At 42.3% G+C, this 24,438-nt stretch overlaps 1 protein-coding gene across 1 annotated transcript in view; it reads left to right on the forward strand.

Annotated features, from left to right (window-relative positions):
• Positions 1–24,438, forward strand: part of LOC119160965 (uncharacterized protein C05D11.1) — a 269,272-nt gene that overhangs the window by 60,056 nt on the left and 184,778 nt on the right. The window contains exons 8-9 of the mRNA XM_037413256.2: positions 7,273–7,364; positions 10,679–10,781. Coding sequence (XP_037269153.2) covers positions 7,273–7,364; positions 10,679–10,781 — 195 coding nt within the window. The remainder of the gene's footprint in view (positions 1–7,272; positions 7,365–10,678; positions 10,782–24,438) is intronic.

Below are 24,438 nucleotides of genomic sequence, written 5' to 3' on the forward strand. Positions count from 1 at the left end.
ATTTGTGGCAGCGCGTCGACTCCGACCTGGGAGAGCAGGTGGGACATCTGTTGCGGTGGTTTAATTACGTCCGACGATGAGGCCGACACTGCGAAACCGTGCACGGATTGCGGTATTGTGAATGAAGTACGTGACGAGGGTGATTTGGAGGAATCTGATTGCGAGAACGACGAAACTTTGAAGCCAGTGTTTCATGCAGCTTATGCCACGGGCCTCGGTGAACGAGCACCCTGCCATTTTAAATGAACTTGAGACCACCCTTATCACTTCTGCTCTTCGAAACATGTGGATCACGGACTTTTTGCGGCAAAAAAGATATTGTTTTTACTCGCAACTTTTTTAAAAGCTGTGTTTCATTTACTACGAACTTCGGGATACAGCGAACGGATGCCGCGTCATGCTCAGGTTTGTTATAAGCGGGCTCTCGACTGTGTAAGGTTTAGTAGTAGTAGTAGTAGTAGTAGTAGTAGTAGTAGTAGTAGTAGTAGTAGTAGTAGTAGTAGTAGTAGTAGTTGTTGTTGTTGTTAGTAGTAGTAAAAAGAAATATTTATGTTCACTGGTGGGTTTTTAACAGAGGTATCCCACCACAGAAACTCAGTACTCTAGAAGATGAATCAAATGAGTTGGTTTACATTTGAGTGCCCTATTAAAAAGCCATGTGGTGTGAAGATTTTTTTTATGAGAGATGACTGCACACTTGTACTGTGTGAGCATACTGCTGCAAGAATTTTACAAATAAGTTGCGTGATAATGAAGTTGAATGGGATTAAAGAACCATTTTGGCTCAAAGGGCTATGATATTCGCAGAATGTGGTCACCGAGGCATTCTGCATGAATGAGCAAGCTTGTTTGGTTGGTCCAAACACATACACACGCAAAAAAAAATTTGGAGCTTATTTACTGGCCATTAGTCTTGAAAACTTGACGATATGTAAGCCAAACTTTTACATGTTGTTATATGTGCTAGGCGGAAAATGGTTCACATTCAGTTTCCACACTATGAGATCTGCATAATTTTTTTTCCTTACCTAGACTTGTTGAGATGGCAGTAAATAGCATCTGTACCCATCATTCGCTGTTATTGATGGTCATTTGAGAGTGAGCATGTTTAAGGGTTTATTTCTGTATAATTATGGGGCTGAACAGGGAGAAGGCTTGCACGCGAACTTGCATATAAAAAGAATCTCTTACCCAAATTAAGAGAAAAAAAGAAATGCTGCTTATCGGCTGTTGAAAATTAGCAGCTACAGTGCTGCTCTACTAAGTCTGGGGTCACGCGATCAATCCTGGCTGCAGCGGCTGCACATTGATGCTGAAACGTAAACATTCTCTTGAAAATAACTTAAGTTTCTTGTACAGCCAGTGCACTCTCAGGGCCAACCATTAAACACTGCAAGTCATCTTAACTAGACGGCATAAGTAGTATTAGTGAGACCATTATTCTTGAGTGAAAATAACTTGCATAACAAGTTCTGCCTTCAGTTGTGGAACATAGAGGCCATTGCCGGAACAACTGCATCATCCATGACAGTGCAAGCAGGGCTTATGCCATGTCTCTTCTAGATGTAACCACTTGCAGAGCCAGAAGCTGTATCTGATATAAAGATGGTGTGGGATCAAAATTCAGGGCAACCTCCAGAGCATGTTACCTAATTCACTGCAAAATAAAATGATTTTTTTTTTGGCTGATATCGAGGATGGGTACATAAAGTTAATGCTAACTTAAAATTTCCGCTCGACGGAAATTAGTTTATTATAACCCAACTTCATTTCTGAAATTGCAGCATATGGCCTGAACTGAATAATTAGTTGTTTAGAGATTTTTTTTGTTACCATTATAAACTTCTCAATTTTTTCCTGTATGTAAATGGATATTCTTGCCACTTCAAGAAATAGAAAAGTTGGTCATTCTAACAGTTTCGTGACTGCGAGAAATTTGGCCCTCCTTCCGTAGTCCAAAAAACCTTATTTTTTTATGGCACCCAAAGTTACTAATGTTACTGTTTATGGCGTCGAATTGTACAGCTAGGAGTTGCCTTTCAAACACGGTCAGTTTGAAACCACACATTTATTAACAATAATGTGAAAAAATCATCAAACTAAAAACATTGTAAACATGAACAAAGAAATTTCATAAAACCAACACTGCTCTGAATAGGCTAAGCATAAAAAGAAATTGAAATATACATTTTAAGCGCAAGGAGCACACACAATTATCTTGTAAATATAAGCACTGTACATACAATTGTATATAAAATAACATTACACGTAGTGTCTTTCATGCTATTGTGCTAAGCAGTTTCACGATGCGGTAAAACACAGGTTTGCTACGCATGTTTCACAGAAAACACTTGCTTTCTGTTCAACTTTTCTTTGTTCATAGCATAATTTACAGTTCCTGAACCTCCAAGAACTGTCTCTCTCGCTGTACGTCGGCTTCTGAAAAATATGCGTCCAGGCATATCTATTTGTGCTTTTGCATAACTCTCCAATAACTTGAACAGTAAAAAACAAAAAGTCGACAGCGCTTACGAAGTGCCGCGCAGCACTACGTAACGCGGCTCCAAGGTTTACTCCTGGCTGCCTCCGCGCACAAAACTGCGCTCCCTGCGCTGCTGCCGGCAAGTAGTCCTACCCGAAGGGAGTGGACACTTTGCAGATAAGAGCTCTAACCTTCAGAACACATCGGGTCAACTTACACCAATGCGCGCCAGCAATAACGTGGCTCTAGCATTAAGCTAAACACGGCGGTGGACGACTGCTAATGTTCCGAGGCAGTTTGACGAACTCTCCTCATCCGCGCTGAAATCAAAATTGTCGATGTCATGTTCCTAGCCTGGGCTGTGATCGTCATTTGAATATTCCAGCCCAGATGCACGAGAACCACCCGAAATTCGCCATTTTCATGAAGTAGTCGCACGCGACATCGACGCCATAATTGAAACAGTGCATGCTCACTCGCGCGCATAGAAAGGCGCTTTAAAATAACCACATGGTGGCAAAAGAGAAACACAAAAGCAAAACTGATAAAATACTTTTTTTTACCCGTTAGATAGCGCAAGGGGTCCAAAAGTGTTCGAAACAGGGCAAATATACAAGTTGTAAACATCGAAAACATACTATTGATGGGGATAGATGTAGTCACGAAAGTGTTAAATAAGTATCTGTTATAATAAAATGGTTGTATAGCCACTCATTAATTACCATATAATAAGACTCTATGCACTGATTTTCTATATATGTTGCCATTTCCACAAACTTCAAAACAATTTTCTGTGCCACTTAAAGGGCCCCTCACCAGACCCAATTGAACATTATGGTGATTGATGGTATATTGTAATGATATTGCCGTAATAAGAAATTCAGGGAGTGTTTCACTGCAAGAATTTTTCAGACTGGTATATCACTGATAAGGACAGGATCGCCTACAGTAGCATTGAATGCTTACAGAAGGTGAGCTTTACTGCCAGCGGAGACACTCTGCACCTTTGTCCAGCATGAGTGTGTAAGCGACATTCCTTCTCGGCCTTCTCACGTTCTATAGCCAAGCCACTCATTGTGTTTGTTATGAGCCATTGCAGCCTTTTCTTTCTTTCCTTGCTGTGTGGCACACTTCAAGGGCAGGGTGTCTACCAACTGGGAAAACGGAGGAATCTCAGGGGTTTTTCTTTGTCTAGAAAATCTCAGGGAAAACTCGGTGAATTTGGGCTTCTGTCTGAGAAAATCAGCTGAAACTTTATTGAGGGGACTAAAGGCGTGTTCACACTTGGCCTCGAAAGGCGCATTCACACTTGGCCTCAAAAGTTGCATTCACACGTGGCCTCGAAGGCGCAATCACACATGGCCTCAAAAAGTGTGTTCACATTTAGCCTCGAAGAGAGTGAAAGTGGCGACACTCTCCGGAAAATGGCTTGTTTCGCCACCCAAGCAGCCGGAAAAATACGGCGCGCGGCTGGCGAGCAATCATCGGCCGGAGACTGCTTTTCCCGCCATGAAGCAGAAACCTATTCGTTTTGCGCTTCACGGCTTAGGCTGTGATAGATCAAACCGCGGGATCTAATCAGCCGGTTGCAGATTCAACATGGCGGCAAAGGCGTTGGCGGTGGCTCGCATCGGCTCAAATTGTGAAGTACCCGTGCAGCACGATGAAACTTGACGGCGTCAACAAGGACGTTGTGAGCCTAGTTTGGATTATGATCGTTGAGAACTCTGGAATTAGATGGTGCAGCAGCAGCGAGTCCGCGTGCCCCAACGTGTCTCGCGTTTGTGTACGGCCAGCTGATTTCAGTAACGCTGCCGGTGCGTTCCCTCATGTCGTTTCTTCTAGCTCGTGTCGTTTCTGCTAGCTTAACTTGAATTTGGTATGAAACTTGGCACTCGGAAAGCAGGCAATATCGAAATAATTCTCAAAATAGCGATGCCAGAGGCTGCGTCAGGGGCAGAACGAATGTGAACATTCTTGACACGTGCGGTTGTGCTTTTTTGGCCGCTCTTGCGATTTTGTTTTAGCTTCACTTCTTAATGATGACGTGACAATGCGTCAGACACCGAGCGGCGGCGCGTCAACCTTCTTGCTACCCGGAAACAGCCGCCGGCATTGCCCAGAAAGACTGTGAAGGATCGAGAAAGAAGGAATGACGCCGCGACTCTCAGTGCCATCGGCGGAAAGTATCTAAGAAAACTGGAAGTGCCCGTAGCCTCCGCTGTGCTGCACGCAAGCAAAGGCATCAGAATCGTCTGGAATAGGGGCGTGAGGCTATAAAAATGTGTAGGGGCAATGAGCAGCCAGTCTCAGTCGCATGCTTTCCTTGCGTGCAGCACAGCAAAGGCTACAGACGCTGCCAGTCTTCTCTGGAACATCCCGCCAACAGCGGCAATGCAAGCGGCGGTGTTATGCATTCTCTCTTGATCCTTTGCAGCTAAAGTTTACTAAGATGTAAACTTGCGCTGGCGTCACTTGGCTGAACTTCTTTAGCTTTGCTTAAGGCACAGTTTGCAGTTATAAATGATGCTGACACCAAAATACTGTTCCTGATATTTTTATGTAGGTTTTTCTCGACTTTACACATTTCGTACATTCAAAATCCGCATTCAAGTAATTTGACTATTTTGCACAAAGCGTTGCACATGCTTACTAGGCAGTGATAGCATTTGGTAGCATGGTGCCTTCTTGTATTGATGTGGCAGAAAGTTAAGTGCCACTCGGGGAAAGCCTGGAAATCTCGGGGAATATTGAAATGCTGACTTAATAGACATTCTGGGGGGCCAGTACTGTGTTTTTCAGGGGACCAACCTATTGAAGAAAGAGCACACTGAAATAAACACCCAATGAAAGCACACACATGCACACTCATAACGCTACTTTCAACAGTTTTATTTTGAGATTCCAACACTACCCATAGGGCAGAAAAATGAGCTCATCTGCTGTGCAAAAGTAACAAGAACATTACTAGGCATCATAATGCACACCAAGGAAATCATTATTTCTTTATTAGTGCGATACAGGAATGCTGATTTCCAAGAATTTAGGAAATCAAATTCTTTTTTTATCTGTGCAATAGAAGCATGCTGGTTTTCAGAAATTTAGGAAATGAAATTCTTTTTTTATCAGTGGAATAGGGCATGCTGATTTCCAAGAACTTGATTTTTTTGGTGTTCATTATGATGTCTAGTGATGTTCTTGCTACTTCTACGCAGCAAGTGTGCTCATGTTTTGCTCTACAAGTAGTGTAAAAATTACAAAATAAAACGATTGAAAATGGTGCTATGTGTGTGCATGTGTGTGCCTTCATTGTGTGATCATTTTCAGTGCACTCTTACCGTTCATAAACATGGAATTTTAACGCGCCCAGATTCCCGCCTTGGAATCTTATTTCCGCCTTGGAGTACTGCAATATGATAGGTTGCAGGCAGTATTGCTGAAAGTATTTATCTGTGCAACTTTGATTGCCAGTAGCATTTAAGGCTCTTTTAAACAAAGTGCACAGTCCTGTGCTTGAAACATCGACTGCTTTTGCACAATGTAGCCATTTTATAGTGTTCAAACATGTATACCATGTCGTGATGTATGTACTAAGCTTGTCTCTTTGCAGTGCCCAGTCTGGTGAGGGGCTTTTTCATAATGTAGGTTAACTTATGCTAGGAAAATATTTTTTCTAGGCCGGGAATGCATTCAGACCACAGCTAATATTCCAACGTAAATTACACTGGGCATGCTTTCATGCATGCAAGTCATTAATAATTCCATAAATGTGCTCTCTACTGTCTGCTAGCAAAGGGACATTTCCTTTACATACCTTGCGTATTATTTGTTAGCTTGGTTTTGGTTTTAGTTATCATTCCCCCACTCCTGCCTTCTTTTTTTTTTAACACTGAAGCTTTTTAAACTAGCTGTAATTTTTGTGGTCTAATGGGCATGAGCCACTATGTGGCCTATCTGAAAACTATTATCATCATAAATGGGTATGTTGTCATAAACATGTACAGTAAACTCATGGTAAATGAAACCTGAAGGAACCAGGAAAATGTTTCGTTTAAGAGGAGTTTCGTTATTGAGAGATGAACAGGAGTACAGAATTCAAGCTCGGAACCAATCACATTAGAGTAGAGGTTGCTGCAAGCAGCAATTTTGTTTAAGAGAGTTATGTTTGATGGGAGTTTACTGTATGTGCCACAGAAGTTGGGTAAATTTTGCTGCTGACAACTTCCACTGAAAAGAAAGAGGGCAACAGCTAGCCCAACAAATGCCTGTGAAGAGACAGTGGCGAGCCAAAGATCTCGAGTACATACAACAAGAGAATACCATGGAAATGGAAAAAGAGTGGCAACTGTGAGAAGACCCCCGAAGCGATGGAAGAACTTTGCCTATGATGACGTGCCCGTATCATGTCTGACTGTGATTTGACTCAAACCTCTCTGCACTGAGAATCAATGTAGAAATGACTTAGCGTCACCTAGCTAGAGCCTAGCAATGACCTAGACGCAACCTGCACCACCAAGCTAAGGTCTAGAAACAGACTAGAATCAATCAGATAAGTCTTCAGAACTGTCCAGTTTCTCTGTTTCAAGACTTGTGTGGCTTTTCGCAAGCTTTACCATTTTTTTTTCTTGTAACTTCTCGTTGCAAGGTATCTCTTGTACTTTCACAGTCCCGAGGAAGTGGTAAGCTTGTATTAATTATTCAAGTTTGTGGGCACACATGCACATGCATTTGCAAGTGGAGATTCGTGGTTTTTTGTTTGCTTCAATTGTTTGTGCCTTGCTTTTTTCCAGGTAAAATCAAGTTTTATTGAAAACAGAGACACCTGCTTCTATTTCACCTTTGAGAATGTGTCCAAAGGAAAACTTAAAACAGTCAAAAGCATGTGAGTGATTTTTTTTGCTTTGCATATGTATTATTGTTTATATTTATACCTTAAGGTTGGTTAGGTAAAAAAAAGGGGAATTTTACTTCATTACATTGAAGAAAAAAGGTGAAAATTTTAGGGGCCATTTTTCTTTGTTATACACAATATTAGTTCTCATTAACTTCATTATATTGAAGTTTATAATAAAATTCAATATTCCACCTTTGATGTGAAATATAATCGCCGACAAATTTTTTCTTGCACAAAAAAAAAAAGCGGGAAACTCAAAGGAGCTAAAAAAAGTGCTCAAGGAATCGGGCAGTTTGACAACACAAATTTCAATTATGAAACAAAATAAAATTTTGTGTAACATATCATAACATATCGTTAATACTCATACCTGTTACTGCAGGTATTAGTATTAACTTTTATGGGTACTTTCATGGTTTGCTATTACCCTGGCTACTTTTATAGTTTGATACTTGACCAGCAAAGTCTTTTGCACAGAATGCTAATAGCTGGAAGGAATGAACACCTGTTTAGTACACTGTGGTTATTGGTGTAAACTTAGTTTTCTTGTGTTTTCAACTGTGGTGGTTTGCCAGTGTAAGTTTTAATAAGTTTGTCCTGATAATGATACGAGAACAAATTTATCAGAAATCATGTTTTGAATTAAAGTTACCAAAAGGAAGCATAAGCAAAACTGTGTGGCCACATTTTCTGCATGTCTGGCAGTCTTGGTTTTAATATCTCCATTCCAATGGGTTGATGAATATTTCTAATAACACGCAACTTTTCCGATTTAAAGAAGATTGGTGTGTCATAAGTTATGACAGCCTACAACTTTACCACGGGGAGAACTGCCATCAAGTTTTAATTAAGAAGGAAAAAAGTTTTTGTTAATAATTCATTATGTGTCTTTGAATGCAACGAAGTATTTCCACCTTGATGTAGAGTTAGTGTGTGAAAATACAGGTGCCTGTCGAAGCATTTTTATGAGAAATCTGTGTTGTCCAATAAAAAAAACGCCCTGTATAAAAGCGTGAATTCTTTTTTTTAAGGTTTTTTACTAAGCACATGCTTATTAAGAGAGTATGTTTGTTGTTGATACATATAGAAACCGCCAGGCCCCAGAAAATGCCTCATAGCAGCTTTTTGTGCCCTGTGTCTGCCAGAGTGGTCTAGTGGTTATGGAGCTTACCTGTTGACCTGAAGGTCACTTCTACGAAAATTCGACCGCCATGGCTGAGGTCACATTTTTTAGAGACAAAATGCTGGAGGCCTGTGTATTGCGCGATGTTCATGCATGCTAAAGAACACAAGATGGTTGAAATTTCTGGAGCCCTACATTATGGTGTTCTCATAATCATATCGTGGTTTGGGACGTAGTACCCCACAAGTAGTAGTAGTAGTAGTAGTAGTAGTAGTAGTAGTAGTAGTAATAATAATAATAATAATAATAATAATAATAATAATAATAATAATAATAATAATAATAATAATAATAATAATAATAATAATAATATTATTATTAATATTAATACTATTATTATTATTATTATTATTATTATTATTATTATTATTATTATTATTATTATTATTATTATTATTATTATTATTATTATTATTATTATTATTTTATTGGGCTCTGTGTAAAGATTACTTCCCAACATGAATATAATAGTGATGGTATTTGTATTCCTACGCTGTGTAAAATTGAAAAATGATGAAAGGCATTGATTTTTTACTATTGTAGAAGTTTGCTTGCCATGCCTTGTTGATTCATAGTGCACATCTAGTAGCCATAGTCGAGCACATTATTTCTATTAGCTGTCACTGCTCGTTACTGCCACTGGCATGGTTGTTGGTTTTCACCAATTGGTGGATCTGACAGTGTGGCGTGTCCGGCCAGCATGCTCACTGTCCTATACTTATGGCTTGAATAGCATGAACGCACAATCTGGAGAAGATTTTGGGATCTTGCTACTGCAGGCACAAGTATTAACTTTATGTCAGAGATAACAATGAGCAGTCACTGCATCTTGACCATTTTTATGTCTTCTATGGCAAAAGAAACTACCCGTGACATTATTTGAATTGAGGTTATCAGTTATAGCAATTAAATCTGGCTCCAGGGTTTCTGTGCGGGAAGCTAAGCTGTTCAGGGCTGATTCAACTAAACTTGCATCATTCAATTGGTGCCTGGAAAACCAATTCTTGGTAAATGACCACAAAAAATATAACCTACAAACACAATTTTCAAGACACAGTGCCTAAGAAAACTTTCATGAAAAAAAAAACATCTTCTGCCATGTGAATTTTGTCTTGCTGTTGTATGATGACACTATGAAGCAAGCTGCTAGCAAAAAACAAATAATTGAGCTACCATAAAATCCCGAGCAAGTGTCCCTTCCTTTTGTCAACAGATGTGCAATATGTGCCAGTGACAAAGCAATGCCCCCCACCCTCTTCCACCGTTTCCACTGTTTCATTCACTATCTTGGAAACACTGAATACGTGTGCACTCAATGGAGCATTTGAGTAGAACTATGGGTGCACACTGTTTGTTCTTAGTGGCTTTTGTCTGCCCTCATTTAATTTTGCTACATGATTAAGCAATTATTCTTATCAGGTTATCTTTAGCCATGGGGGGGGGAATTCATGGTAGTCTAAAAATAAAGCTCGTGGCTATTCAACATATCACTCATAAAAGTGGCTTTTGATATTGTGGCATTTCATTTTATTGTTGATCTAGCCCAGGATAAATCATGTCAAGACTCCTTGAGAAGGAAAGTAAAAAGCATTTGTGTTAATGCCTTTGATAATTTAACATAATATAACAACGCTGCATTCTTTTTGTTTGAGTTACTTTTGTGCTGTCCATTCCACACTTCTTGTCATGGTAGCAAGTGGCATTGGCTAACACTCCCAGGATTACAGAAATATAAACGCTGAATAAGGTTGATTGGAAAAGAACCGCCAATGTAGGTCAGTTGGTAGATCATCGGATACATTATTCTTTGTTGCTTTGGTCCCTTGTCTCGATTTTTCATCCACTTTAATTCATTTCCATTTATAGTGTAATTGCTTTACTACAGTTGAAATATATGTACAAGAGATACCCCCTATACCTTGCAGCTTCGCTGTCTGTTGTTTTCCTTTGGTCGCATGTAACCAAAGGAATGATCCCTCAATCAATCCCTCCTGTTTCGTTCGTACTACTGGAGGAAATAGCTATTTACAGCCTATTTTTTTTTATTCATATGTAGTTCGTAGATGTTGAGCGCTAATACATTATTATTTCTCCCAACTGTTTTTATCTCTCATTTCAGTTTGATCAAGGCTTTGACTGATATTGCCAATGGCACCATGCCTCTGGATATGGATAGAATGGCTGTTGTAATTCAGAGGCGACGTCTACGGATACTGAATCAGGTTTTGTATTTCTTCCGCTGTTACACAAATTGCATCAAGGGAAAGGCCACATTTGACTAATGCCTCAAAAATGATGCTTGTGTCAATGTTTACTGGCTTCATTGTCATAATAGCAATAGGGCTTGTAAAGAAGTTGAAAAGTTAGTTGATATTGAATGAACAATTATATAATCAGTTATACATTGTAATGTAGTTGCGCTGAGCAAAACACGCAGATTTACGAAACAGGAGGACAGGGACAGGTGGTGTGCAGTTCTGCCCCACTGGTTCACACCACCTGACCTGTCCTCTTGTTTCGTAAGTCATTCATGCATTTTGTGCAATGCAACTACACTATATAAACCGGAATATAAGTCGAGATATTTTCAATAGAACAACGAGCTAAAGTTGCCCTTTGTCTTATATAGCGGCGTCTAGCCAACAGTGCACCGCTGTTTGGCAACATGTGGCTTGCATGTGCATGAGAAGCTGGACACGGCCATATTCGCATTCAAATCCAATAGCAAGTTGTTTTTTTTCTCTTGTCTGTTTTTTTGTGTTCGTGCTTTGCCTCTGATCTGTTTAAGTTCTCGCTCTGCTTGACATTGTGTTTCATTTTTAGTGGTCTTTTTTTTCGTTCACTAAATATCAGTAGCGGTAAGAGAAGGCAGTACTCAGCTGCGTTCAAACTAGAGGTTGTTGAGTTCGCAGAAGCGAATGGGAATAAGGCTGCTCAGTGCCACCTTGGTGTATCAGGAAAAAGCATGCGCTATTGGGGGGTGCAGAAGGGGAAGCTGCAGATGTGCAATCCTTGAAAATGTCATTTCGTGGGCGATACGCGGTTGGAGGATAACCTACCTCATACGCAGTTGGAGGATAACCTAGGGAACTTTGTGTGGGAATTTCATGCGTGCTCGCTGCCAGTGACCGTGGATACCATTCGCAAAAAAGCTGTGGAACTCACTCGTGAAGCTGGGCTCACGAGAGAAGAGTTTCGTGCACCAAACTCTTGGGTGCGTCGATTCACGAGACGCAAAGGATTTTCTTTCCGGTGGCGCACATCCATCTGTTACCCATTATTTACCCACCTCTACGGATTACCCACCTCTACGGAAATTACCCACCTCTACGGAACGTCTGACGTCACTGTTACAATGTTGCCCGACTTTAATGCACAGCCACCAACACTAATTGATTGATATGTGGGGTTTAACGTCCCAAAACCAGTATATGATTATGAGAGACGCCATAGTGGAGGGCTCCGGAAATTTAGACCACCTGGGGTTCTTTAACGTGCACCCAAATCTGAGCACACGGGCCTACAACATTTCCGCCTCCATCGGAAATGCAGCCGCCGCAGGCCACCAACACTAGTAGCAGCAGAAAGAAAGTAGCGGGAGCCACAGCAGCAACAATGGCCATTGAACAATTTTCCATCATGACCTTCAAGATTGCAGGCATGCTTGGTTGAACCGGGCTCGCTAGATGGCACGCCCTGTCCAGTTTAACCAGGTGAAAATCAGATTTTTGAACCACTCGCGCCATTCCCTATAGTAACATCCGGCGATGATTTTTTTCATGAACAGAAATTAACAAGCAGCATTTTATGACGTCTGTTGGTGCACGGAAGGCTCATTATTTAGTGCAGCTAGATTGATTACTAGTGATTAGTTGTAGGTGGTTTTTCTGACGCCATCGGGATCATTTTGTGAGCCTCCTATGGTAACATATTCATTCCCGTGCACATACCTCAACTTTTCGGTAAGTAGGGCACTGCTGTTGATAATATTGTCATTTTAGAAGTCGTCATACATTGAGCTGTCACTTTAACGTACATTGCTATTCGATTTTAGTGTCTCGTTAAAGGGGGGGTGACATAAGTTTTGGCATTGCGTTTTATTGCTCCAATGTGTTGCTGGGGGCCTGTTCGTCATAACACGCGACATTCTTTGCTGTGGCGTGTGACAGATAATTAATTATAGGCCTCTCATTATCCACCAGCTTCAAGTTTTGGTTGGAAAGATCTCCAAAAATGACAAGCCACCGGGTGCAAGTATCGCCACCTAGCGTGTGCTGCTTTAGATCACGTCAGCACGCATAACTGTGACACTCCTGTGCATGGTCTGCATCAAGAATTCATTTTGAACAGAAACAAGACAGCATAGTTGCCAAATACAAAACTTTCAACGTGTGCACCGCGGTGACGCACTCGCGACCAGCCACCGACTGCGAAAACAAACGTGGCAAAAATGAAATGCCGGCTATGACGTCATCATAACTTGTTTTATTGACGGCAGGATGGTGACATGAGGGAAGCAAGCCCAAGGGGTCCCTTTAGATGTAGACAATACCTCCAGAATTCGGGCTTCAAAATTTCTGTAAAATACTTTCTCGCTATACTTGCTTTGATATTTTGCAGTTGTACACGTCTTCACGTGAATCAATCCCGCAGGCTATTTCGACCGCAAAATGTCTTGTGTCAGTACCACTTTAACTCTTTCATTACCGCGCGAAAATGGTTGTTTTTCATATGTCTCTAGAAGATCGCTTTTGCCAATTCAAAAAGTACTCCAGCACGCATTGCATCATACCAAACTTTGCACAATAAAATTCTCTTCCCCAAAAATATATGTTGTAGAGCAACAAAAATATTTTACAATGAATAAGAATGTGAAAAGTGTGGAATTTTCGGTTGCCAGCTGGTAAACAGTGGGATAAAAAGCCCTATACACCAGAACACAGCGAGCTCAGTGCTTGCTGCCATATTGAAAAGCACGTGGCGCCATCTATTGCAAGTGCGGTGAAGCAACACTCTCAACTGCCAGGCGAGCAGATGCCCTACAAATCAAACGCGAAACTTCACAACTCGAGTCCGGCTGTAAGCATGTTTCGCACTGTTCCTGTGCTGGAATTTTATGCTGATTTAGTGTTAAACGTCGAGGAGACCTTCCTCGACAGTCCAGAATGTCTGCAGCACGTGCATTTCAGACTACGGACGCAGCTTCATCTGGTATGTACTATTGCGATTGAAAGAAACGCGAACAGCAGAAAGCGTTGCTTTCGACTCGGAACTGTGGCGTGCCTTTAATGTGACAAAGCAGAATTTGTGCTGTAATCCAGTGTCAGCGTTGCGCTAGAATCTGGTTCCTACTTACGCTCATGCACCGCATGTGTATCAATCGCCAGTCGGGCCGGGCACTCGGAACACACGTGCGCTGCAAAAGTGCTAGCCAGAACAAGATATTAAAATACTACGGTGACGCCAGCCGAAAGCACGTGTAGATTCGCCTAGCGACAGCCAAGGCATGTCGCAGTGCGACCGAGTAGAATCTGCGTCGTTCACGCTTCGCGATTGCAGGCCGTTGCAGCTGTACTAAACATGCGCGGTGCGTGCATCAACGCGTGAGTCGTAATACATATATCCCATTATTGACATGCGGCCTGCGAAAGAGTATGGCAATAGTTCTGTGCCTCATACTACAGGCATACTGCACGCAAATTGCTGCTGTAAAATGAAACAGCTGGAGACGTGCTTGAATAAATGCAATAAGTATACTTACTTGTACACTTCACTGGGCTCTTAGTTTTTCCTGCTAAATGCGGTTATATCCTAAGGTGGCAGAGCTCGGCATTTTTCATTGTGGACGGAAATGTGTGCAATCGCAAAACACCGCACCGGCACGATTCCCGTGATGCGCTGTGAACTTCACAGGCAGTGCTCAGCAATCTCTTCCTCTTGCGCTCTTTCTTGTCGCATCAGATGACAGCGCAGTGGTAACCAGATGAATTTTTATAAGCGGGCGCAGCGTTTATAGGCGCTTTCTTACATTTTAAACTCCCAGAGCCACTGCTCGCCATGCTAGCGAGGTGCGCCGTGGCCGTTGCAAATAAATTATGGCGTCTCTGGGAGCAAGGGTATACTGCCGAAGGCGCCTGGGTGCGAGATAGGCGTGCTCTCGTCTATATATGCAAACAAATTCAGAACAAAGACAATTCAGAATATACATTTTGTAGCTAAATGACCCAGGAAGAGTGTAAAGAAAAAAAAAATGAATGTTGTACAAAATGTTTCTCTTTACATAGACAAAGAAAATCATAACAGAGGTGCTGCCCCGCAGGGGCGTCTGTGAAAGCAGGCGTTTGGTGTATAGCGACACCATGGACCCGAGCTAACGGGGGGTTTCGACTCTCTCCCACGCCTAGCCGTGCCTGGCTGAGCCGCGTCCTGGGAAATTGGGATCCTGGGATTTGAGCTGACACCGGGTGATTGGACTTCTAAGGTCCCCCAGCAGAGGCAACACACTTCTTTGGCCCCAGCTTCACGTAGACGGCACCCCTGGGCTGGCCCACCCAGCGGAAATCGGCAGTTGCCTTCTCCTTATCTCTCTCCCCCTAAGCTTCGTCTTTATCTCTCACTTTCTATCTGTCCTGTCATCTTCTCTCTTCCTTTTACTTCCGAATTTCCTGGCGGCGAGGGTTAACCTGGTGTACCTATCCAACCTAGGATAATTATAACAGGTTATAGTGGCGATGTATGGCTGGCATCTCCAAGTGTTTGCTTTCAACCGTGTAGCGTCTCCATGTTGGGCTCGGTCGTGGGTGGCCACCATCGCCGCCGAACTTTATAGTATTTTTATGGCAAAAGCTTTCCCCCCTTCCTCATCGCCCCCTGAAAGGGTGGCGCACCGAAGACACTTTTCTGCCTAACACAGCAAAGCCGACATTCCCAAAATACTATGTTATCCACAGTCAAAACGAAAAGAAGACAGTCCGAGCCATTTCACCTTTCGTCGTTTCCAAAACTCTCACAGAAGCAATAGGCCCAGGTTATAAAGTGACCAAGATGGGAAGTGGCGATCTTCTTCTAGAGGTTCGTGACAAAGCTCAGTATGAGAAGCTGTCTAAGCTAGTAGCGTTTGGAGAAACCCCTGTTTCGGTGGGCCCACACAGGTCCATGAACACTGTCCGTGGCAATATTTCCGATGATGATCTTACAGAACTTTCTGAAAGTGAGCTGCTCGAAGGTTGGCAGGACCAGAACGTGGTCAAAGTCCTAAAAATAACAATAAGGCACAACAAAAAGCTGACCCCTACAAAACAAGTAATAATTACCTTCGAAACAAGTTACCTACCAGAATCAATCGAAACCGGCTATTGTAAGCTCCGTGTAAGACCATAGATTCCCAACCCTCGTCGATGTTTCAAGTGTCAACGTTTCGGTCATGGATTGCAGAGTTGCTGAGGGCGCGCCACTTGCGCAAAGTGTGCATCCATGCAACACATATCCGACAACTGCACCTCAGAAACGAACTCATTGTTCGAACTTTGAAGGAGATCACGCTGCCTACTGGCGATCATGCCCTGGATGGAAAAAAGAGAAACAAATAGTAGAACTTGAGGTCAAATTCAATATCTCATTTCAGGAAGCACGTCAACGTTTTGCACTACACAACCCATTTTATTCCTCCTTCGCAGATGTGACGCACAGGGGCGCCCCGCCACATGTCTCTGCACCCGCAAATGTCACGCAATGTGTGGCCCCGGTCGTGCCACCAGCGCCCCTGGCTGGAGCAGCCTGTACTGCTCCGCCGCCTGACAAATAGGGCCGGCAGACCCCCGGGTCTGCTGAACCTTGGACCACTGCAAGCGCAGTTAGGTTCAAAAGTTCTATGACCATGCCTGCCGAGCAGGCACCATCCACCACCTTACAAGAGGTGATGGATACAGGTCCCACTCCTCCAGCGCCTCAGACGCCAAAGGATAGGCGCAACTCTTTGGAGCGCGCCAAAAAAGAAAAACCTCGAATCACAGGGCCTCCAAAAGGCCCTGTAACCTAACGCAATACTTTTGTACACACAGCACCACACAACTATAAAATGACACAAATACTACAGTGGAACGATAGAGGACTGCTGAGAAACCTCGACGATATCCAGGGACTTTTACACAAACACACACTTAAGGTGCTTTGCGTACAAGAGACACACCTGAAACCCAAACACACCAACTTTTTACGTCATTACGTTACTTTTCGGAAGGACCGGAATGATGCCATTGTGTCATTTGGTGGTGTTGCCATTATAGTCAATCAAGGGATTGCCTGCACACACATACCATTACAAACATCCCTTGAGGTGGTGGCTGTTCGAGCAGTTCTTTTGAATAAGCTTGTCACTATCTGCTCTCTCTACATACCTCCACAACACCATCTTGAAAAGCATGACTTCGAGTCCCTCATAGACTGACTTCCAGAACCTTACATTCTCCTTGGAAATTTCAATGCACATAGCAGTCTATGGGGTGACTCTCGCTACGACGCTCGAGGTCACCTGATTGAACAGTTCCCTTTTTCTTCCAGTGCGTGCCTGCTGAATTGAAAAGAGCCAACATATTATAACATCGCTAACAATATGTACTCAACAATAGACCTCAGCATAACATTTCCATCTCCCCGCCGCGGTGGTCTAGTGGCTAAGCTACTCGGCTGCTGACTCGCAGATCGCGGGTTCGATTCCCGGCTGCGGCGGCTGCATTTCTGATGGAGGCGGAAATGTTGTAGGCCCGTGTACTCAGATTTGGGTGCACGTTAAAGAACCCCAGGTGGTCAAAATTTCCGGAGCTCTCCACTACGGCGTCTCTCATAATCAAATGGTGGTTTTGGGACGTTAAACCCTACATATCAATCAAATAACATTCCCATCACTCCTGCCTCTACTTAAATGGGAAGTCATTAATAATTCGTATGGAAGTGACCATTTTCCTATCGTTATTAGCACATCAATAACAAACACATGTCCTGCACAAGTTCCCAAATGGCTCACCGACAAAGCCGATTGGGAAAAGTTTCAAAAAATGACTCTATTACCTTGGACTGACATGGCGGCGTTGAGCATAGAAGAGGCTGTGTGCTAATTTGCCGCTTTCTTGGTTGATATGTATTCCCCAAACATGTGGACCGTCAGGAAAACGACGAGTCCCATGGTGGAATAATGAGTGCCGTGATGCTCGAAGAAAACAAAATAAGGCATGGAAGTTGCTCAGAGGCTCGCCGACTGCCGAGAATCTTGCAAACTTTAAGAATGTCGAGTCGCAAGGAAGGAGGACTCGCCGACAGGTCAGAAGGGAAAGTTGACACAAATTTTTATCAGGTATTAATTCATACACAGATGAGGCGAGAGTCTGGAGCATGGTTGGTAAGGTGGCAGGACGAAAAGCACATTCACTTCCTCTAGTGAACACACAAGGGGAGAGTTTGGAAGACTAGGCTAACACTCTCGGAGCGCACTTCGAACAGGTCTCCAGCTCATCACACTATAGTGAAGCGTTCCGAAGACACAAAACCACAATAGAAAAACAGAGATTAGAGCGCAAACCCACAACACATGTGGCATACAATGAACCTTTCTGTTTCGCTGAACTACAAGCCTCACTTACCTGCTGCAATAAATCTACACTAGGCCCGGACCATGTGGCATATAAAATGTTATAACACCTGCCGTCTGAAACCCAAAAAGCTCTCCTCTTCCTGTATAAGGCGATATGGTCTTCCGGCGAGCTATCCTCAGCCTGGAAGGGAGCTATCGTTATCCCAATTCTAAAACAAGGCAAGGACCCAGCCTCAATTTCCAGCTACAGGCCAATAGCATTAACCAGCTGTCTTTGCAAGGTCTTTGAAAAAAAGATTATTAGGTGCCTGATGCACTTCCTTGAAATTAATGGCCTCCTTGACCCATACCAGTGTGGGTTTCGAGAGGCTCGGTCCACCACTGACCACCTTGTCCGTATCGAGGCACAAATTCGCGATGCTTTTGTTCATAAGCAATTTTTTCTTTCTGTGTTTCTCGATATGAAAAAGGCATATGACACTACATGGCGCTTTGGCATATTGCGAGACCTGTCACATTTAGTTGTGTGGGGTAGAATGCTGACAATTATCGAAAAAAACCTGTCCAATCGTATATTCCGTATCGAAGTTGGCACTGTCTTATCTCGAGTATTTGTCCAAGAAACAGGAGTGCCACAAGGAGGTGTATTGAGCTGCAAACTTTTCATAGTTAGAATGAATTCCTTGCACCTGTCTTTCCCACGAAATAGTTTTTACTGCATATATGTCGATGATATACAGATTGGCTACAAATCGTGCAACATCTCAATGTGCCAACATCAAGTTCAACTAGGGTTGAACAAGGTATCTCAATGGGCAAACGAGAATGGTTTTACACTCAACGCGCAAAAGAGCACTTGTGTCTTGTTCAGTCGAAAGAGGGGCCTCCATCCTGACCCCGACATTGACCTGCATGGTCAACCTCTGTCAGTGAAGACAGAGCACAAGTTTCCTGGTCTTATATTAGACACTAAACTAACCTTCATCCCACACATCAAGTATTTAAAGGACAGGTGCTTGAAAATAATGAATATTATAAAAGTGTTGTCACACACTACATGGGGTAGTGACAGGAAATGTCTAATGAATTTATATAAAAGCCTCATACGCACACGCCTAGATTATGGTGCTATAATTTATCAGTCGGCAACACCACCAGCCTTGAGATTCTCGACCCTCTCCACCATCTAGGCATTCACCTCTCTACGGGTGCTTTCCGAACTAGCCCCTGTGGAGAGCCTGTACGTGGATTCGAATGAATGGTCGCTCAACCTACAAAGATGTTTCCTGTCCTTTTTGTACTTCTTGAAGGTGAAAGCAGACAAGAAACACCCTTCCCATTTCACAATCAATGATTTGTCTTATTCTGGCTTGTTCGAGAAACGTCCTTCATTTAGACAGCTCTACGCGCTCCGTGTAAGGGGCCTGGCCGAAGAAACAGGTGTGCTTCTTCTTGAACACAGTTTGATGGCTCCTGCAACATATCTGCCACCGTGGCAGTGGCTGCATATAGACTGTGATGTCTCTTTTGTTGAAGTCACAAAGCATGCACCACTTGCACACATACATACATACTTCCTAGAACTACAACATAAATACACATGCCTTGAGTTCTTTACCGATGCATCAAAGTCAAACACTTCAATGTCATATGTAGCGATAGGCCAATTTTTTTCCGAGGCCGGCATTCTTCATCTTGATGCAAGCATTTTCACAGGAGAAGCTTACGCAATACTGGCAGTCGTTAAACACATCAAACAAATAAAATTACAAAAGGCGGTAATATACACAGATTCCCTAAGCATGGTCAAAGCCCTGAAAATTCCTAAAAAACACAAGAACCCCATGCTGGTGTCACTTTACTCACTTCTGTGCACACTGTACACATCAAAACAGCATGTCCTTGTCTGCTGGGTTCCAGGGCACCGTGAGATACAAGAGAACGTTTTGGCCGACAATCTGGCTGCTTCCGCCAACGACACTACTCCCAATGCATCAATACCAATCCCTGCACTTGACTTAAAACCTTTCCCAAAACGAAAGTTCAGGGGGTATTGGCAGAGCACGTGGAATAAACACACAGATAATAATCTCCATGCTATTAAGCCGCAACTAGGTTATTGGCCGCCACTATCAAAATCACGACACACAGAAGTAATACTAACAAGGCTTAGAACATGACATACACATTCTAAACATTCATTTCTTCTATCCACCGGCAATCCACCATATTGTGAGAGATGTGGAGAACTCCTTACGGTTCTCCACATTCTCGTTCAGTGCAATGAGCTAGATGCTTTTAGAAAAAAACATTTTTTATTGCCCTACCGGCAGGAGCTCCCTCTACATGCTGGGATGCTCATCGGTAGGGATCTGCTTTTTAAACTGCAAACACTTTTCATGTTTTTAAAAGATGTGCATGGCTTTCACTCGATATTTGGAAGTCATCCGTAGCACGACCTCTGTACCATGGTCGTGGCTGCGGTGACTACATCTTCATCATGGTTTTAATATCATGACATTTTGCCATCCGCTATCACTACACATATCTCACGCCACTGTCATGATTTTATTACTTCTATGTTTTAACCCGTGTTCTCGCGAGGAATTTGAAGGCCCCTTTACAGCCACACATCATATCATTGTTCATATTTGTAGTCAATTGAAATGGCGCTCTTTGGCCATCAATTGGCCTTTGCGCCATTAAAAACTACTCATCATCAGAACCGAGGTGCTGCTTTGTTGCTCATGCCATGGGGTGAAGCATCGCATGGTTTTTTGTGATACACACGTGTATCATACACTTTCTCAGTGAATTTTTTTTTTCTTGCGATAAAAGTCTCCAGGTGTTCCAATATATATGAATAACCGTGATGTGAATAATGCCTCTATAAATGGCACGTTCAATGAACTTTGTAATTCATCTAGTGTCATTTCTTTCCATGAACCACCTCACTCAGCATAGGTTGGCGTTTCAATATATGCATCCAAGCATATTTCTTTGCATTTTTACACATATCATTTTAAAGAAAGCACAATATCACGTGCAGTTCTAAATTGTTTCATGCTGCTCTAAGGTCAGCGTCAAGATGTGCTCCGGGAGCCTTCTTGCCATTAGGAGCTCTGCAGCCAGCGCCAGCACACCGTGCCCCAGCGAAGTATGGACTACGCACGTAACCAGAGTAGCTATAAGATCGTGCACAAGGCTCAGTAGCTACGCACTTGAAGTGGAAGAGACAACTTGAGGTTATAAGCAAAACAAACCCATAAAAGGATGTGGATGTTTCAGGCTGACACAAAACATTGTCTTCATAAACTTTAAAGCTGAGGTGCTGTCATCCTCAAACTCTAAGCTTGTTCTCACTCAATTCAGGTGGAGTTGCAAGACAGTTTCGAGCAGTGCATGTTTTTTGCAGCGCTGGTGCGCACCCATGCATGCGTGACGACGATGTCATAGGAGCGACAAGTGACACAAGATGCGACCTTGCATCTGATGTAACGGCGCAAGCAAAACCAAAGTTGCTGGAAACTGTCAGAGAAGGCCACCTCGACACTTTCAATGCGTGGCTGACCTTCGTAAATACTTCTGTAGAACAAATTTTTCCCAACTTCTAGGAACAGCTCTCCATTGAATATTTGGCAAAAAGCTTGGGCAATTATTACTGTTCAACATAGTCAAATTGCGAAGCTGACACTTTAATTTGATATTTTGCTTGCAAATGTTCTTTTCATTACAGAACTTCGATATTGCTGTAACATAATCACGAGGGGTACGCACTTCTGTCAAGTTTGCCAGCCTAGTGCACTTTTTCAACAATACACGCACATTAGTTCGCGCTAAGGTCAGTCAGAAATCACTATGTTGCAAAAATGGGCAAATTCAAATTGATTCTCAAAGTTAAGTGGCTGGACTAACTTTTAGAAAGTGCTGCGTGCACGATAAACAAATTTAACATGCCAAAATCGTTGATCCAAAAGCGTTGATCACCGGTGATCGATTTCATAGGCGTGGTAACGAAATAGTTAAGTTGGAAGCGTGACACACACATTTCCGCGACAGCGGGACATGTCTACCAGGTGTAATAAATTGTCATCAAGAAGCAGCTCATCCAGATCGTTGTGCTAACCTAAAGAATTGATGAATACTTTTCCATTTGTTTTGTTATGTTAAACCCTCATAACTGCTCGGCGGTCACTGTTGCAAGCTTTGTTTCTTTAGCGTCAAATTAAGACGATGCAGAGTAAGTGCTGATTATGGTGTGTTTTTTGTCACAGTGCATTGCTGTAGCACACACAGTGAAGAAATATACATGCACACACTCAGTAACATGGCATTTTGAAAAAGGAAATGGCATGCTTTCAAATAAAGGTTTAGAATTCAATTGTCACCAATACAGCTTGGTAGATTGTTTTCGCACATGTAGTTCAAAATATTAGTTCAGTTCTCGCAGTAACGATTAAATCCAGGGTGCTGCCTGACAATGTGGTGAGCACGTGCTACTGTGGCAGATGACTACGCCTCTCGAGCGCCTGGACACACGCGAGCTGTTGCTGACGTGTCGCTGCTGCGCTTGCTGCATTGGGATTTCCATGCGCTCTGAGACTTCTCCCAAGTGGGAAACAGCCTGTACATGCATACTCGCAAAGTAATGAGTTTGCTACAATTAGTAGACACTGAAGAAGACGGAGGAATGCCATCATAACATCATGGAATGTTGTTTTAGTGTAATGGAGGCAAACAAAATCACGTGCCCTATGTGTTTCTAAATTGATATTACAGCTTAAATATTAACTTGAGACAAGAAACTTTGCATATACGAGAGTAATGGATGCGGATTTCAAATGTGCTGCTGTCTAAAAACTGATTTTTGAAGTGATTTTTTTATTAATTAAGATCTATGTTCCCCCTTATTTTGTACATGTTGGTCTTTGTGCAGTTTTTAAATGTGTGGTTTTGACTCATAAGCTTGGCAGAAAGCCAGCTTTTATAGTCAAAGAGCTGACTTCTGGCTGAAAGTAGAAGTGAAAAGTGAACATTTCAAAATTAAGCGAAAACTGAAGTTGTGCAGAATTCTACTCCTGTTTTTTTTTAAAACTGCGTGCTTGTTCTGAAGGGGCTCCTAAACCACCTTTGTTACTTTTTTAATATTACATGCAATCAGGCGCATTGTGTTTTGAATGCTGTGATGTTCACAAATGTTAAATGCGGCAGCATTTTGAGCAGCAGGTGTACCACAAAATAAAAAAACAATCCTGTGCTCCTCTTTGGACCTTCCCATATTCCTACTGATTGTCATCACGTCGTCAGGCACATCCGGTTGTGTAGCCAGCGGTGAGAGCAAGTTTGTGTACTAGCAGGCATACATGCTCGCTGCTCTTCCTCCTTGCTGCTCGAGGAGAACTCTGAGCACAGGAGAGACGATTAAATGAATATGAGGAAGCCAACATAAGAATGGAATGAGCGAGGTTTGGATTTCCTCATCGATTGCATGTAACTACGTATTATGACACCATTTTGAAAATTTGTCGTGGCTGTGTGTTTATTGTAGACTGATGCATAACTGTAACACCATAACTTAAGTTCGACCTCTGGGTCGTTTAGGGGTCCTTTAATGATTCATATATGCCTTTTTATGCGTATTGCAACAATGACAGAAGCTTGTTAACAGTAGGAATACTAGGACATGATCTTTGCGTAGCAGTCGTTAAAGCAGTTTTTTTTTTGAAAACCTCAAAAATTATTTGATATGTAAGTCGATTTGATTTGTTCTTAAGATTTGTTCACCCACCCTAATTCAGAGCATGCAGTGAAAAGCTTGCAAGTCAGTTGGTGTGAAAGTAGGATTGATGTAACAGCACAGAAAAGTCCCGAAAGAAAGTAAAGCAGTGTCTGTGTATATCTTTCCCTAAATCTTTGTTTCTGTCCATGTGTTTATTGTGGTACATGGTCCAGTTTTCTTGTGTAATGTTATCTTTATAGAAAAATAAAAAGTTTAGAAATAAAAGTTGAAAGAAAAGTTTTGTAGTAAGCACTTTTTGCTTACAGTTTCTTCTTTCACACTTGGTTAATTCAGAATTTTTTTTCCAGCCTTGAAAAATAAGATTCTCAAATATTCACTGGAGTATCAATTTTATGTTTGCTTTTACCAGTCAATAAAAAAAATTGAGCTCTCGAAATTTTAATTTATGACATGGCATGTGGGGCTTGCGGATTTTGTTAGCCGTGTGTCCTGAAAGTTGATGTATAATGAAGGAATTACTTTATTGTTTTTTCATTACTTGCACTTCTTTCTT

The sequence above is a fragment of the Rhipicephalus microplus genome, chromosome X (assembly GCF_043290135.1).
Source record: "Rhipicephalus microplus isolate Deutch F79 chromosome X, USDA_Rmic, whole genome shotgun sequence".
Taxonomy (NCBI): Eukaryota; Metazoa; Arthropoda; class Arachnida; order Ixodida; family Ixodidae; genus Rhipicephalus; species Rhipicephalus microplus.